Source organism: Trachurus japonicus, chromosome 6 (assembly GCF_045865225.1).
Source record: "Trachurus japonicus isolate A0001 chromosome 6, Traja_1.0".
Classification (NCBI taxonomy): Eukaryota; Metazoa; Chordata; class Actinopteri; order Carangiformes; family Carangidae; genus Trachurus; species Trachurus japonicus.
Genome location: NC_140912.1, coordinates 30,566,179 through 30,584,591, shown reverse-complemented (window position 1 = coordinate 30,584,591; position 18,413 = coordinate 30,566,179). Strand labels below are relative to the sequence as shown.

Below are 18,413 nucleotides of genomic sequence, written 5' to 3'. Positions count from 1 at the left end.
GTCCTCCCTCTGTGCAGTGGCGATTCCTGTCGCTCCACAGCCGCGTTAAGTGCTCTCAGGTAGACTCACTCGTCTCCAGCCGTGATGACCGTCAGGTTGCACTCGATCCTTCCTGGCGTTCCTGCCTGTGTCCCTCGTCCGTGTCAGCTGAGCTGCTCCACGCTGGCCTGCTCACCGCTTGCTGCTCCTGAATGAAAAAGAGTGAAGCACCCACAGCCCTCCCCCCAGCGCTGCTCAATTACACACGTGCAAAGCATCAGGTAATTAGTGCTGCAGTTACACAGGCAGACACACCCACACACTCTCAACCTGTCACCCTGTGACAAGTTTCTGATCATATCGTTAGTTTGTTCCAGGCGACAGAGTTTGTTCTTTGTTGTAATGTGAATTACTTTAAGTTATTACCTTTTTGAAATATATGTGTTGGTGTTATGTTGTTTAAAAAAGATATCACAACACAATTCATTAATTAATTTTTCAACTTAGTATTTTTTGTGAGAGATGACAGGGTTTTGAATCAAACGGTCATTTTGACCGCTTATGGCTGTTCTAGTAGGTTTGGAATTCTGGCACTTCTAGTGTTAAAGGAAGAGGAAGAAGTTTACAAGAATTATTGAGAAGAATTTGAAAAAAATCAACTGATTTAATCCACAAATGTGAAAACGTGAGTGAGAGACAGAGACAGACATGTAGAGACTGAACTGTCTGTTCAACAGTGAGAAGGTTTCTGTGACAAGAAGATACTCTGATTCACTCAACACAGAGACACTGAGGAACCATATAACCAGAGTCCAAACCCAGGATACAGAGGTTGAGTGAAGGTGGTGTTGAAGGTGTAGATGTGGATCAGTGAGTCAGAGGAGACTCTGTAGAAGGACAGAGAGCCAGCAGGACAGTCCACATACACTGCTACTCTGTTAGAGGCAGAGGAAGAGGAGGAGGAGGAGGGGGAGGAGTAGGTGATGTCTGTCGGTCTGTCATTGTGCCTGACGTAGTAACAACCATCAGAGCACTCCAGACTCCAGGACTGATCGTTCCATCCAAACCAACAGTCTCTACTGTCTCCTTTCCTGCTGATTCCTCTGTAACTCACTGATATATGAACCCATCCTCTGCACTCGACCTCCCAGTAACAGCGACCAGTCAGACCAGTTGAACACAGCAGCTGACAACACCCGTCAAATCTGTCTGGATGATCAGGATATGACTGATGCTCCTTCATAAGTGTCGCCTTCTTGTTGTTGTCAGACAGTTTGATCTTTGTGTTCACTGTGTTTGTGTCGATTGTGAGTCGACAGGAATCTGATGGAGAGAACAAGACACAACGGCAGTTATTGATCATGTGATCAGTTGTTGACAGTTTGATGAAGACTCATGACATCAGTGATGTGACAGTGTGAAGATGGATGAATGTGCTGCCAAAGTAAAAACACACTTACACCTCCATGGACCTGGTGTCAACCATCGGACTCCAGCAGGCTCCACCCTGAAAGGAGGAGGGGGGTCAGAGCAGCACGTCAGCATGCACACATGGACATTACATGGCTCTCTCTCTCACACACACACACACACACACACACACACACACACACACACACACACACACACACACACACACACACACACACACACACACACACACAGTTTTATCACTGTGTTCACATGGAGGCTTGTATGTATGGATGAACACTGAGCACAGAGAAGAAGGAGCTGGAGTCTTTATCTAGTGATGATACAGAGCAGGAGGAGACAAAGAAGAATGGTAAATGGTCTTGTATTTATATAGCGCTTTACTATACCTGAACGATACCCAAAGCGCTTTACAGTACATCACATTCACCCATTCACACACACATTCACACACTGATGGCGGTAGCTGCCATGCAAGGCGCTGACCACGACCCATCAGGAGCAAGGTGGGTAAGGTGTCTTGCCCAAGGACACTACGGCAGCAACCCGGGACAGAGCGGGATTCGAACCGCCAACCCTCTGATCATTGGACGAGCCGCTCTACCACCTGAGCCACTGCCGCCAGAAGAAGAAGAGTGGATGGTTTCAGTGTTCGACAAGGAAGGAAACACTAAACACGTTTGTTAGAGGTCAGTGAAACAGAGAGTTTAGTGAGAAACACAGAGTGTGAACACAACTTGTGCTTGTTTGAAGAAAACTCCACAGGAAGCTGAAGAATGAGGCCACAGCAGCAGTGAGTGGATGAAGGAACTCTAATAGAAACCATCTGATCACAGTGACAGGACGGATCAGGATCTCATGATCAATGACTCTGTTCTTCTCTGCTCTTCACACAGATCAGCTGCAACACACTGACTCTCTGAGATCAGTCACATCATGTGAGTCGTGATGAGACACTGAAGGCATCATGAGGAGAAACTCCTGATCCCAGTAGTTCATCACTGTGACTGATGGAAGCTGCACAGCTCATGTTTGAAAAACTCAAAGATTTTGGCTTCAGTATAAACTGTGTTGGGACGAGTCAGACTGTGACAGAGGATGTCAGTGGAGTGGGTGGAGCTTCACTGTGGCCTACATCACTTCTGGACATGGTCTGAGTGGTCGGATCTGATGTCATCAATGCATTAAACACCTGAGACTGATGTTAATACCAGGTGTGATCAGGTGTGAACGGGGACATAGAAAATGTTCCAGCTCCTCCTCCTCTATCACACAATGTGTGTGGCTGCAGCAGCCTCTCCATACCTGAGAGAGTCCAGTCTCCAGTCTGGATCCTCCAGTCCAGCAGACAGCAGCTTCACTCCTGAGGCTCCTGGATAATTGTAGCTCAGGTCCAGCTCTCTCAGATGGGAGGGGTTGGAGCTCAGAGCTGAGGCCAGAGAAGCACAGCCTTCCTCTGTGACCAGACATCCTGATAGACTGAACACACACAACAACACACAGGAAACCACTGTCAACACCTGGTGATGTGTTCAAGTGTCATCAGATAAACAGCTTGATGGATCCTCACCTGAGAGTCTCCAGTCTACAGTGTGGACTCTCCAGTCCACCAGACAGCAGCTTCACTCCTGAGTCCTGCAGGTTGTTGTTACTCAGGTCCAGCTCTCTCAGATGGGAGGGGTTGGAGCTCAGAGCTGAGGCCAGAGAAGCACAGCCTTCCTCTGTGACCAGACATCCTGATAGACTGAACACACACAACAACACACAGGAAACCGCTGTCAACACCTGGTGATGTGTTCAAGTGTCATCAGATAAACAGCTTGATGGATCCTCACCTGAGAGTCTCCAGTCTACAGTGTGGACTCTCCAGTCCACCAGACAGCAACTTCACTCCTGAGTCCTGCAGGTTGTTGTTACTCAGGTCCAGGTGTCTCAGACTAGAGGACTGGGAGCTGAGGACTGAGGACAGAGCTTCACAGCTTCTCTCTGAGAGGTTACAGCCACTCAGTCTGAAGAGATGATCATGAGGAATTAAAGAAGAAAGGAATTTATTTTCTGTCCTGTTGAAAACACAAACGTGTCCTTATATAATGATGGATAAATCCAACTATCTCTACACTTACAGAGCTTTGTTGGAGGCTTTGACCACTGGAAGCAGCCTCAGAAGAGCCTCCTCTGAAGCAGAGTATTTCCTCAGGTCAAATTCATCCAGATCTTCTTCTGATGACAGTAAGATGAAGCCCAGAGCCGACCATTGACCAGGAGACAGTTCATCTGTGGAAAGACGTCCTGATCTCAGGGACTGTTGGATCTCCTCCACTAGAGAACGATCATTGAGTTCATTCAGGCAGTGGAACAGGTTGATGCTTTTCTCTGCAGAAAGAGTCTCTTCAATCTTCTTCTTGATGTACTGGGCAGTTTTCTGATTGGGCCGTGAGTCACTTCCTGTCTGAGTCATCAAACCTCGTAGGAGAGTCTGATTGGTCTTCAGTGAAAGACCCAGGAGGAAGCGGAGGAACAAGTCCAGGTGTCCATTTGGACTCTGTAAGGCCTCGTCCACAGCACTCTGGTAGAAAGGTGTAGATGTGTCTCCAAACACTTGAGACCACAGAGATGTTGTTTGTTGTTGTGACATCAGGTTGAGTCCAGAGTTGATGAAGGTCAGATGGACATGAAGAGCAGCCAGAAACTCCTGAACACTCAGATGGACGAAGCAGAACACCTTGTCCTGGTACAGGCCTCTCTCCTCTTTAAAGATCTGTGTGAACACTCCTGAGTACACTGAGGCTGCTCTGATATCGATGCCACACTCTGTCAGGTCTGATTCATAGAAGATCAGGTTTCCTTTCTGCAGCTGCTCAAAAGCCAGTTTTCCCAGAGACTCAATCATCTTCCTGCTCTCTGGACTCCAGTGTGGATCTGTCTCAGCTCCTCCATCATACTTGACCTTCTTCAGTTTTAGATGAACCACCAGGAAGTGGATGTACATCTCAGTCAGGGTCTTGGGCAGCTCTCCTCTCCTTCTGGTCTTCAACAGCTCCTCCAGAACTGTAGCAGTGATCCAGCAGAAGACTGGGGTGTGGCACATGATGTGGAGGCTTTGTGATGTCTTGATGTGGGAGATGATCTCTCTGGCCTGCTGCTCATCTCTGAACCTCTTCCTGAAGTACTCCTCCTTCTGTGGGTCAGTGAACCCTCTGACCTCTGTCACCATGTCAACACACTCAGGAGGGATCTGATTGGCTGCTGCAGGTCGTGTGGTTATCCAGAGGCGAGCAGAGGGAAGAAGTTTCCCCCTGATGAGGTTGGTCAGCAGCATGTCCACTGAGGTGGACTCTGTCACATCAGTCAGGATCTCAGTGTTGTGGAAGTCCAGAGGAAGTCGACACTCGTCCAGACCGTCAAAGATGAAGACGACCTGGAACTGATCAAAGCTGCAGATTCCTGCTTCTTTGGTTTCAGAGAAGAAGTGATGAACAAGTTCCACCAAGCTGAACTTTTTCTCTTTCAGTACATTCAGCTCTTTGAAGGTGAAGGGAAATGTGAAGTATATGTCCTGGTTGGTTTTGTCTTCAGCCCAGTCCAGAGTGAACTTCTGTGTTAAGACTGTTTTCCCAATACCAGCCACTCCCTTTGTCATAACGGTTCTGATTGGTCGGTCTCTTCCTGGTGGGGCTTTAAAGATGTCTTCTTGTCTGATGGTTGTTTCTGGTCTGTCTGGTTTCCTGGACGCTGTTTCAATCTGTCTGACCTCATGTTCAGCATTGACCTCTCCAGCCCCTCCCTCAGTGATGTAGAGCTCTGTGTAGATCTGGTTCAGAAGGGTTTGGTTTCCTGCTTTAGAGATCCCCTCAAACACACACTGGAACTTCTTCTTCAGGGCAGATTTGAGTTTACGTCCACAAACTACAGCAAAATGTTCTGAATGAAAACACAAGAAATCAGACCTATAACAAATATAACATGTTAATTCCTCTAAATAACGACTTTTATCAATATGTTTCCCTCCATGTGTTGATGTCAGTGAATGTCTCATTTGTTCATCAAGTTGAATCTTTACAGAAATCCTCTTACTGCTCTGCAGACGCTCAGCCAGCTCCTCCTGCTTCCTGCTCCTCAGGAGCTTCACTGTGATCTTCACTAACGCCTCTCTGATGCTCCTCTGCTCTTCATCCTCACTGTCCATCACCTCCTCATCCTCCCTCTGACTCCCTGAGCATTCTGGGTAATCTGGACTCAGAAGCTTGTGGATCTTCTTCAGCTCATTCTTCACAAAAGTGACCATGTTCTCCTCCAGCAGCTGGAACAGAAACTCTATGAGTGACAGCATCAAACTAAAACCTGACAGACTGACAATCCACTGGTGTCAAACTGCAGCATGGAGATGATTGTGAACACAACAGATGTAACAGCAGCTGTTGAACACGTACACACCATAAACATGGAGTCCAGGTGTGTTTGATGCTGCTGGGCAGACTGACCACTGGGAACCTCTGAGCTCTCCTGGTCCACTCTGTGGAGGAATCAGTGTCTAGTGAACATCAGTACAGAGAGATAATACAAGATGGACTTTATATGTCCACTGAGGACGTTCACAACAGACAGAGACACTTTGATTTCAGACCTGGTCCAACAACACGTCATACAAACTGGTTCATTTCTTCAATAACCTGAATCTGACTTGACAGCTTACATCTGATCAGCTGATCCACGTCCTCCTTTAAAGTCCAATATCTCGTACTTTGACCGGTCGCTCTTTAAAGACAGACAGCTGGATTCAGGAGAGTCTGGTCTCTGCTGCTGGATCCTGAAACAACAACACAACTGATGTTAAATAGTTTAAGGTTTTCAAAAAAAAAAAATGAACACAAAAAAGATGAACCTTTATAAAAAAAATAAAAAAAACATGTTTGATCTGTTTCCTTATTCCTGCAGATAAAATCTGTAAACAATGATGATTTTGTTTGTTGTTTTTTTTTACCTCAGAAAATGTAATTTATCTCTGTTTTGTTCTGTAGATGAGTTGAAGTTTCTATCTTTACCTGTGTTTTGCTCGTTCTCTCTCTCAGTATTTATGGACGTTTGTTCGTCTGCTCCTGTAAAAAGCAGCTGCTGAGATTCTGCTTCAGCTCCTGTAACTGATCTGATCCTCTGTCTCTGCTCTCTGTGTCTGACGTCACTCTGAACTCACTAGAAATCACTGATCGGCCCCTCGCCCTGTTGCACACCTCAAAGCTGCCACCAGGAGGCGACTTGATGCAGCCAGCATCACCATGTTCCTTCTACCAGGTGGAAACAAGACCATGAACTTTTAGAGCAAATGAAAAGATGATTTTAACCCAGTGGTTATTTCCTGTTTTAAGTAGAAGGTGCTGACACATTTCCTGTTGCTATTGGGCTACAGGGACTCAGACAGTCAGACAGGGACTCTTTACTGCAGCTGGACAATGTCAATGTGTTGTAACTCTTTTTGACTCCACAGGAAGAACGTTCAACACAAAGTCAAAGGCTTTGAAATTTAGTTTTGTCTTACATTGGATCAGCTGATCCACATCCTCCTTTGAAATCAGCACCTATGCCCATTGATATGTTGCTCTTTAAAGACAGACAGCTGGGTTCAGGAGAGTCTGGTCTCTGCTGCTGGATCCTGAAACAACAACACAACTGATAAATCTGCACGTTGGAGAAAAACTGATGAAAAATATATTCAATCTTTTAATAAACACAACAACTACTGACTTTTAGAGAAAAAAAAGTCTGACAGTTTTAATTCTGACCTTTGACCTCTGGTCTGGCCCTGATGTCCCCCACACAGAGTGGTTTTAGAGGGAGGGGCTCCCTCCTCTCTGTCCTCACACTGATCCATGCTGCTGAGGTCACATCCACATCAGCTCACACACACTTTGTAGCTTCACCTGCAGAGGAAACACACATCATTCATGTGTACACCAGCTCACATGTCCATCATGTCTCCAGCTGCTCCTCCACTGATTGGCTCTTCTTCTCTGCTTCATATCAGTGTCAGCTGAATGCAGTCACACAGCAGTGAGGAAGAGGAAGCTGCCATCAGCTGCTGTACTTCTACTATCAGTCCACTAGATGGCGTCATGAAGCTGCAGTGAAGTGAAGAGCAGCCCAGCAACATGATCCATGGACGACTGTTTCCATCCACTGACACACACAAGGACTAAGATCCACTGAGTTGATGTGACACAGTCTCTGTGTGGACAGCGTCCCTGTAGAAAACCACTGGATCAAACAAGCTACAGCTGATTGTTACACACACAACAACTGGGCCTCAACTTATTTCACCTCACAGCTCCACTATCACAACATTCAGTCATTTCACTCACTGGAAATTCAAAGATAGAAAAAGACTCTCCAGATGCCACTGACACTTATTGTCTCTGTCAATCCATTCATCGTCTGCTCCATCAAATGTCAGAAAACACAGACAAATGATGCGTTCAAGTTCCTCTCAGTCTGAGGCCATGTCTTCAAATGTCTGGTTTTGTCACATCAACAATCAAAGAATTAAAGAGACAAAAATAGTCAGTTTACAGTCAAAGAAAACAAGGAAATCTTCAGTGTTTAAGGCTGAAAACTGAATATTTTAACTTAAAAAATGTAAAACTGTGAGTCAGTGACCTGATGTAACCTACAGAGTCACAGGACAAACATGCTGTGGTTTCATCGTTGATCTGCAGGAACAGGAAGTAGCACAACAAGGGAATACTCAAACTCACAACTGTACTGCACTAAATGTACTCAGTTACTATGAAGAACCTGATGCTGAACATTGATCAACACTGGAAAATCAATAATCAGTAAAGTCTCAGGAAAACCCTGATGATGTGTTCAGAATTGATCAGTGATAGGCAGTAACAGTACTGATCAATAGACTGTAGTAGCTGTTGAAGCAGGAGCCTCTGTGGTGTTCACTGTCTTTCTGAACATCATATTAAAAACCCTGTGAGCCGCTCAGCCTGCCACACTGTGTAGCGTCCCCTCTGCCATTACAGCTCTCAACAGCAGGCAGTAGATGTCATGGGTTTTCTGTTTATTTGTACATGTATTTTTTAAAGTACTGCACGTGTGTTGGTGTTTCTGTCTGTAGCAGAACTGTGAAAATGAATTTCCCCCTCGGGGACATTACAGTCCTGTAGTGTAAATCTTTTAAAAATAAACTGCAACAGCAAAGTGCAACAACAACTTTAAGTGCAACAACAACAAATAAAGTTTTTTTGTAAATACGCAGGAATTCTCTAGAGATTGACAGAAGTTACGCACTATAGATTTAAAAAAGTGCATTGCTTTTTGGGGCCACCAAAGCAGGTGGCAGTTTACTTGTCTTTGGCTGGCTCTGAGTGGAGCTGCACACAAGTAACCACTCTGTGTTCAACTTCTGACCGTCGACCAACTCTGCTTCTGCTCTTCTACCGACAACAGACTTTACAGTTACAGCTCTGACTCAGCTACAGTAACATTATAATAACACAACGAGAAGTTGAAGGGCAGAGAACTCAGCAAACGACAGGTGTTAACAAGAAAAACTTTCAAACTGTTCACCTTACCTTCACACGAGAAAATAAACTGTGACACAACTGCGCCGATTCTAATGTGAAAGTAAACTTTAAACAGGTAGTGGGGGGAGGGGAGGCACATGAGTCAGTGGAGTTTAAAAGTTTGATGTGAAACTTTAAACAGGAAGTGGGGGAGGGGAGGGGGGTCACATAATCTGAGTGGAGCCTGGTGTTTTTACTGCTGTTTATTTCTACCACTGAACCATAAAAGTTTAAAAATTAAATGATCATTCTTCAGTCAGAAGAACATGTGTGTATTTCCCCTGTGTGTGTCGTTATGTTGTCAGGACCGTCAGCAGGGGGCGACATTGATCCACTGCAGCAGGGTGAGGGTTGGGTACAGACTCAAAGCTGTACAGAAAAGAAAATTGAATTTGAGTCCACTGTGGGTCTTAACATTAGTGCAATAACTCATCTATCAAACGATGTAGCCCAAACTTTGTGCAAAACTCTATTTTCGAGTAAATCCAGGATGAAAGTGTGGCATTTTTTTTCGCATTGGATAATGCAAGCGCACAAATTATGCGTCACCCTGCTCACGATTCATCATGTATAATTATGTAACATCTCGACACATGAAGCAAATACTCTTAACTACTTGCACTTTTGAAATCACTCCGCCCAGCAGCCGTGTCTGGAAAGTAGTTCCGGCTGCATTTGCCCCCAAAACAACTCTGTCTCGTACCTGCTGTCACCTGCTACAGTCAGACGTGCCAAATAAGAAACATGGTCTTGAGCATGAGTTCATGTTTATTTCATATTTTATTGTGTCAGCTTGAAACCATACAACCATCATGTAGTGTAGTCGAACAGGAATGTGCACGGCCAATCAAATCCCAAACAATCCATGAACCAATCAATGGTCACTAATAAACGAAAATGAAGTCATGGGTGTTAATTGGCTCCAGTTTCCAAGAAACAGCAGTTAGGTAATAATTATAGAAATATATCATAAAAACAATCTCAGTCTCAACGTCAAGATAAATATAAATCTACAAACGTCATGAACTCAGCGTCATGGTAACAGAAAAAATCATTAGCTGGTAGGATTAGTAGCTGATGGTTTTTGTGCTGCAGGAAATGCACATTACATATAAAACTGATTCAAATTGTTTTATTTGATTCAGTAAAACCACAAAGAAAAAGAAATCACATGTAATTCATTATATTCAGCGTCTCTACAACATTATGTTTGTTTCCAGTTGTGTTTATTGTTGTGTCTGTTTACCTGTGACCAGCTCACAAACAGCCTGTAAAGTTGAACATGAACAGTGAATTTGTTTAAAATGTGTTTTTCTCCTCAGTGACGCTGGCGGCTCAGAGACTTTTAGCTTGGTGATATTAGGCCTCGTCCTTCATCAGCAGCTGAGTAAAAGTCACCGTGGTTTTTGTCCTGTAATAATCGATGCTTCCATCTTTAAAGGAAGAGGAAGAAGTTTACAAGAATCATTGAGAAGAGTTTAAGAAATCAACTGATTTAATCCATGAATGTGAAAACGTGAGTGAGAGACAGAGACAGACATGTAGAGACTGAACTGTCTGTTCAACAGTGAGAAGGTTTCTGTGACAGGAGGAGACTCTGATTCACTCAACACAGAGACACTGAGGAACCAGAACAAAGTCCAAACCCAGGATACAGAGGTTGAGTGAAGGTGGTGTTGAAGGTGTGCAGGTGGATCAGTGAGTCAGAGGAGACTCTGTAGAAGGACAGAGAGCCAGCACATACACTGCTACTCTGTTAGAGACAGAGGAGGAGGAGGAGGAGGAGGAGGAGGAGGAGGAGGAGGAGGAGGAGGAGGAGGAGGAGGTGGTGATGTCTGTCCGTCTGCCATTGTGCCTGACGTAGTAACGACCATCAGAGCAGTCCAGACTCCAGGACTGATCGTTCCCTCCAAACCAACAGTCTTCACTGTCTAAACCTCTCCTCTCCACTCGACCTCCCAGTAGCAGCGACCAGTCAGACCACATTCGAATATTAATTTTCACATTCGTTGATGGCCCTAATATTATATATGGTGATCATAATAATGATGAGAAAAGAAAATGCATTAGGCTACCCAAATTTGTGGCCTATAGCAGGATTCAAACCCAGACTGACAACAAGTTTGGTTTACTGGGGGAGCTGCCCTATCACATGAGCTATTACTACTAACTGATGTGTCTAGCTCACTCACCAACTTTAAAAACAATATTTTTGGTTCACATCAGCACGACTGCATCGCAGCGGTCGCAGTTACCTCTCCCCCCCCCCCCCCCCTGCAGCAATTCGCAGTCCTCCGTTGTCTCCAAAACATTTGCCTGGCTGCAGCCATTTCCGATTCTTTGTGAATAGGTCTTACTGAGTTAGGAGTCCTCACGAGGACTTTTAAGCTCTCCCAGACTTAGGAGCTACTTTTAGGCCTAAAATACTTTGTGAATTACTCTTATTTTAAAAAACTAGGAGTCCTAAATTTAAGACTGACACGCCCACTTTTTTTAGGAGTTGCTCCTAAATTCGGCCCTTAGGAGCTACTTTTAACCCTCAGATTCTTTGTGAATACGGCCCCAGATATTTTTCTCATGACACAATTCAATCGGATCACGAAATAAAATTTTGACTCCTGTTCACTTACATGGAGACTTTTTCTGAATTGAGGTCCCATGGCGAGTTTCTCTTCTGCTTCGGCTCTCTATAACCGTGAAGTAGGGATGTCACAATTACTTGTTTTCACAATTAATCGCGGTATTAATCGCCACAATTAATTGATCGCAAAGATTCCTAAATACCGTCAAAAGATCATGTATGAACCGTGTTGGCAGATGTGCGCCAAAGTAAAGGTAAATGCACAGATACTGGTCCATTTACCTAACGTAGCATTGAATTTAAATGCTAGAGTGTCATTTGTAATTAAAAAAAAGATTAAAATTAACTTAAACATTTGGTATCGAAGACACTTCCACTGGTGGATTAATAATTGGTCATATTTTAATAGATATTTAAAATATTTTATAATTAGTAATGTATATTTTAACAATATTTGAATTTACACATTAATAGTATTGTGAAATTAATCAATGCATAATAATCGTGATAAATGTAATACCGTGATTATTTCTCTGACAATAATCGTACCAAGAAAATCTGTAATCGTGACATCCCTACCGTGAAGGATTTTTTTTGTCATATCGTCTCATGTTGTGTGTGTGTGTGTGTGTGTGTGTGTGTGTCCTCACCTGGGCGTCGCTCTGCTGCTCTCCATCGTCCCTCAGCTCCTCCGACGGCTCTCTGATGGACATGCGATGTTTCACCGTGGCCGCCGCCGCCGCCGCCACCGCCCCCTCGTCGGCGCCCTCGGTGTCCGACGTGTTGGGCGACTCGGCCAGATACAGGAACTCGTCCCGCCTCTGGCCCCGGAACCGGATCTTGTCCAGACGCTTCAGCATCGTAGTGGTGGTGGGCGTCGCCGAGAGACCGGGCTCTACCGGGACATGGCCGCCGACCAATCAGCTGCAGAGACTGAGCAGAGGGGGCGGAGCCACAGGAAGCACTGATCAATGAAGGACCCACAAATACAATATCACTAAATAATCAATTAAGACCTGCAGCTTTATTCAAACGTAACTTTATTCTACGTGAACAAAAAAGAATCAGCTCCAATAAAAACATGTTCAGAAACTGTTCAATCAATCAATCAATCAATCAATCAATCAATCAATCAATCAATCAATCAATCAATCAATCAATCTAATCTGAAATGAATCAGCTCAAACAGATACAAGTGTCCAAGATTCAAATGAATCCAGATGTTGAGACTAAACAGCTGCAGAGGATTCCTGCAGCTGCAACATGTTTTAACCTCTGAACGTCTCCAGGGCTTTTATTTTGAAACTCACTGAACTTTATTGTGACTTCTAGTGGAGGATTGATTCACAGAAAGGTCAGATAATTGATCACAAGTATTTGCAAATTAATTAATTAAATACAATATTATTAAATACTGAACATATTCGCTGCTTTATCAAATGAAATAACAGATATTTTCTAGAGGAGGCCGAGGTCCCGAGGGAAGGAAGCGAGGAAGCGAGGGGACAGAGTAGGTGTGTCTCGTCTCACCGTGAACCGACGCCGCCGCCGGACCAAACTTTGCTGCTTCCCGTCTCTCTCTCTCCGAGCCGAACCCGCTCCAAACCGGTTCAAATCCGCCCCGAACCGGTCCGGGTTCCTCCCAGACCCGCTCCGCTGCGACCTCCCGCCTCCTCCCCGGTGATTAGTCCGGGTTTTCGGGGCCGTTTCTGGGGCGAAACAACAGAGAGAGACCGTGTTTCACTACCTGACACCACACACACACAATAATCACCCGCGGTGGGCGGGGACAGCGACGCACGGCACGTAGCCCCGAACGAGGATGTGACGCAATGACGTCGCGTTCTCATGCTGCGTTCCAGACGACTCGGAATTCGGAAACTCCCGGTTGAAAACTCCGATTTCCGACTTCAAAGCGTTCAAAGAGACGCACCACGCCAGAATAACAAAAATAAAAAAATACTTTAAAGTAGGCTACATAAAATTAAAATAAATAATAATAATAAAAGAATAAATAACCAAAACCATTTACTACCTACACCGGGACAAACTTTCAAATTCATATTCAAAGTGTTTCAAGCAGCTTAGTTGCCTTGTATGTGAACACCTGCAGTCCCTCCTCTCCACTCTTTTTCGTGTTTTCCCCGTGGATGGTTAATGCAATGAAAAGGACTTTATTTTGCCCACAACATGCTTTCAGACAAAAGCAGGGCACAAAAAACAGCAGTGACCTTGTACAGTATCCTATATGAGGCAGCTCATTACTGCTACTTAGTGGGTTAGGGTACTCTACTGTATACAATGCAGCTGTCTGGTACAACGTAGAAATATGAGTCTGTACTTCACAGTTCTTCTACTGTGTAATATTTTAAAGTTGGAGAAATAAACAGCAGTAAAAACACCAGTCTCTCCACTCAGATCATGTGACCTCCTCCCCTCCCCCACTGCCTGTTTAAAGTTTACTTTCACTTTTGAGCCAGCGTTTTTCGTCGCAGTTCTTTTTCACCTGTTAAGGTAAGGTAAAAGTTAAAATGTTTGATCGCTGATCAACATGGGCTGTAACTGCCTATCACTAATTAATACAGACTGTTGGGTGGCGTTTTCTCGATAACTTCCAGTGTTTTAACATTCTTGTGTGAATGCGTGTAGTATGTGAATGTAGTGCGTGTCTCCCAATAGGCCTATGTGTCCCCTGTGTTCCTTGTTTTTATCATGTAAAGCACTTGAAGCTGTCGTGGGCATGAAAAGTGCCATACAAATAAAGCCTGATTGATTGATTGATCATCGATCAATAGCCTACTGCGTATCACTAATCAATACCAATACTGCCTATCACAGATCAATACTTAAAACACCTCATTTTGTTATCAGGGTTTTCCTGAGACTTTACTGATTATTGATTTTCCAGTATTTATCAATGTTCAGCAACAGAACATTTAGTAGCACATTTAGTGCAGTACAGTTGTGAGGTACTTGTACTTTCCTTGAGTATTTCCTTGTTGAGCTACTTCCTGCTTGTACTGCAGCTCATGTACCTGACAGGTGAAGCTACTGGTCACTTTCCAGCTGCAGGTTGTAGATAGGTTGTAGAGAAACACTGTCTTTGTGTCCCCACCATTCATATCTGTGGTTACACACAGCAAACACTCTGGGTTATTGATTATTAGACACAAATCATTAATATTGTTCTGAATAACCTTTTAGAGCTGCAACAGTTCAACATTTTTCAAGCAGAAATCTTCAGTTTTCAGCCTCAAATACTGAAGATTTCCTTGTTTTCTTTTGTATACTGAATATTTTTGTCTCTTTGATTATTGCCATAATAAAACGAGACATTTGAAGTCGTGGCCTCAGACTGACACGAACTTGGAGGCATCATTTGTCTGTGTTTTTTGACATTTGATGAAGCAGACGATGAAGAGTCTTTTTCTCTCTCTGAATTTCCAGTGAGTGAAATGACTGAATGTTGTGATAATGAAGCTATAAGTTTACTACCTACACCGGGACAAACTTTGCATTCAAAGTGCTTCACCTAGCTAAGGTGCCTAACGTGTGAACACCTGCAGCCCCTCACTCTTTTTCGTGGTTTCCCCGTGGATGGTTAAATAGGAACTTTTTTTAATACAATGTAAAGGATTTTATTTTACCCAAAACGTGCTTTCAGACAAAAACAGGGCACAAAAAACAGCAGTGACCTTGTATAGTAGGCTATATGAGGCAGCTCATTACTGCTAATTACCCTGGCCGATACATCTGGTACAACATAGAAAAACTAGTCACAAGTTCTTCTACTGTGTAATATTTTAAACCTTTATGGTTCAGTGGGAGAAATAAACTGCAGTAAAAACACCGGTCTCTCCACTCAGATCTGCAGCTTCATGACGCCATCTAGTGGACTGATAGTAGAAGTACAGCAGCTGATGGCAGCTTCCTCTTCCTCACTGCTGTGTGACTGCATTCAGCTGACACTGATATGAAGCAGAGAAGAAGAGCCAATCAGTGGAGGAGCAGCTGGAGACATGATGGACATGTGAGCTGCTGTGCACATGAATGATGTGTGTTTCCTCTGCAGGTGAAGCTACAAAGTGTGTGTGAGCTGATGTGGATGTGACCTCAGCAGCATGGATCAGTGTGAGGACAGAGAGGAGGGAGCCCCTCCCTCTAAAACCACTCTGTGTGGGGGACATCAGGGCCAGACCAGAGGTCAAAGGTCAGAATTAAAACTGTCTAAAAGTCAGTTGTGTTTATTAAAAGATAGAAGATAATTTTCATCAGTTTTTCTCCAACCTACACAGGGTTCAAACTTAACTTTTTTGCTCACTGGCCAACTGGCTAGTGAGCTTTAAAAATCTACTGGCCAGAAATATTTTTTACTGGCCAAAAATGATGTATAGCTGTTTTGTATATTTTTCATTGTGTTGAACTGTTATAATACACTCATAAGCATTTTAACACATATCATAGCTATTAGCATATTTTTGTTTGGAATAAAGGAGTCAAGTTTGCCTTTTTTTTCCTAAAAGGTTTATTTTAGGGATGCACATGGTCGTTTCTAAGGCTTATTGAGCGAAGTTAGAGAGAACAGCTCTGAACCATTAACCTATAACAAGAACTTGACCGAATAATACTATCAGTTAATTATATATTATATATTTTTTTATTAGCTCCTTATGTCGTCAACTCATGGGGGCGTGTCGACACATGCAAACTTCCACTGCCTTCAGTCATATTTAGTAGCTAAAAGTTTCACAGGAGGACTGACACTGTGCACCATGAAGGAAGATCAGACAATAAATGTAGCTACACGGACATAGATGTGCATCACCTGTAACAACGGCGCTGAAAAAAAAAAAAAGAGGTCGCAGCTCTCCTGCAGCTCCACAGAGGAGCTGTCAGAGGAGCTGCTGTTCCTCTCTCTTCAGTCTGGTTTTTGGCTGCACTTTCAATAAGAAAAGTTCCATATGAGCGCGATCAGCAGAGACAGAGCACAATGGATGTGGCATTGATTAGATATCGCAGCGCACATGTTTATGTAAAGCAGAAGTAAGTGGTCCGGTCCCTTTCGCTAATGCTGCGTTCCAGGCAGGCTTTTGAAATCGTAAATTACAGCTTCAAGTCACAACTTACGACTTTGTAGCGTTTCAGGCAACCCACTCGTGTTTTTCCGGCCTGTTTTACCTGTGAAAGTCACTATAACGGCCACTCGTAACTTCCGACCGGTGAACTCGTACCAGATCAAACTGGTACCACTTCACGGTCGGAAAAATACGAGTTTCCTTGAACGCACCATAACAGTCCTCGTCCCTACGTCGCCACATTCACGGCGTTCCTTGGCTGCACACACAGCCCTGCATGCCGTTCTCTCTCCTCATTGGATAAAAACTGTAGGATACGATAAATGTTTTCTCTTCGGCTCAGAGCAGAGCAGAGGGACTGACAGACCCGTGTTTCAGACCAAACACTCTATAGAAGTGATTGCTGTCGGAAGATATAACTATTTAAGACTTATATTAACACAAATATATCACTTACTTCTGCTTTAACGGCAAAAAAAAAAAAAAAATCGGAGCGATGTTTTTTTGCCGTTAAATAAACATGTGCGCTGCGATATCTGATCAATGCCACATCCATTGTGCTCTGTCTCTGCTGATCGCGCTCATATGGAACTTTTCTTATTGAAAGTGCAGCCAAACACCAGACTGAAGAGAGAGGAGCAGCAGCTCCTCTGACAGCTCCTCTGTGGAGCTGCAGGAGAGCTGCGACCTCTTTTTATTTTTTTATTGCAGCGCCGTTATTACAGGTGATGCACATCTATAATTGATCCATGTTAAATACACACGTGCGCCGCCAGCGTTGTAATCGGTCACAAATCATTGCTATACGGCATGTTGTGAGCTTGAAGGTCTGCATGACACCGGCTCACAACCCAAGCGTCACAGCTGGGTCGGGAGGAACAGTAACAACAACGAAGTAGTTGGATTTTTTTTCACTCGCCAGAGTGGCCAGTCAGCCGGCTTCCTTTACTCGCTAAAGCATCAAAGTTAGTCGCCACTGGCGACTGGCGACCACTAATTTTGAACCCTGAACCTACACATTTATCACTTGTGTTGTTTCAGGATCCAGCAGCAGAGACCAGACTCTCCTGAACCCAGCTGTCTGTCTTTAAAGAGCGACAACTCAAAGTACTTAGGTGCTGACTTCAAAGGAGGACGAGGTTCAGCTGATCGGATGTAAGTAACTAAATTTCAAAGCATTTGAGTCTCTGTTGAAGGTTCTTCCTGTGGAGTCAAATTTCAATGATTCTCCATAAAATCAGAGTTATAACTCAGATACACATTAGCTGTGTTTACATGCGCAAATTTTCTTAATCAGATTAAAAATTTGAGGGATCGGAAAATCCAAATCCACTGTTTACATGGGCGCAAAATCAAATAATCCGATCATGACGTGCGTACACATGCACCAAGCTTTATTCAGAATAACAGCATTTTGACATGCGCAGAGCTGTCTTTTTCCCTAAAACAACAGCAGAAGAAGAGTTGTACTTCCTGTACTACTGTAAACAAACCAATAAACGCGGAAGTGGCTCAATTTATCCCATTCAGTAGCCTACTCAAAATGGACCTGCGCCAGATTTTAAGAGCTGTTGCTGTACTCCTATATCGTTATTAAGCAGACTCAGCAACGTGTACTACTGTTCCTGCCATTGATAAATCTCACCGGACCCATGAAAAGTGCGGATGTGAACACGCCACATCCCGCCCTCTATACACCCAAACACAACCATATGGTCAATGCAAAACAGCACGTGCATATTAATTAGCCATGTGCGCTCTGGAAATTTGGGGAGTTACGTC

General features: G+C 44.0%; 2 protein-coding genes across 2 annotated transcripts in view; both read right to left on the bottom strand.

Moving 5' to 3' along the window:
* The window catches only part of LOC146986414 (uncharacterized), a 154,323-nt gene that overhangs the window by 36,191 nt on the left and 99,719 nt on the right, over positions 1-18,413 (bottom strand). The window contains exons 6-7 of the mRNA XM_085780208.1: positions 3,246-3,419; positions 2,981-3,154 (exon numbers count right to left, since the gene is read on the bottom strand). Of these exons, the coding sequence (XP_085636334.1) occupies positions 2,981-3,154; positions 3,246-3,419 (348 nt within the window). The remainder of the gene's footprint in view (positions 1-2,980; positions 3,155-3,245; positions 3,420-18,413) is intronic.
* LOC146986423 (uncharacterized) lies at positions 3,849-5,931 on the bottom strand. The gene is made up of 4 exons (XM_085780349.1): positions 5,845-5,931; positions 5,485-5,710; positions 5,032-5,331; positions 3,849-3,859 (listed from the first exon to the last, which is right to left on the bottom strand). The coding sequence occupies exons 1-4, from the start codon at positions 5,851-5,853 to the stop codon at positions 3,849-3,851; spliced, it is 546 nt and encodes a 181-aa protein (XP_085636475.1). The 5' UTR covers positions 5,854-5,931.

What these genes read in the sequence shown, in the direction of transcription:
- LOC146986423 (XM_085780349.1), bottom strand. An exon ending in GGCTGAGCGTCTGCAGAGCA is followed by an intron (nt 5,332 to 5,484) that starts GTAAGAGGATTT and finishes GTTTTCATTCAG; the next exon opens with AACATTTTGCTGTAGTTTGT.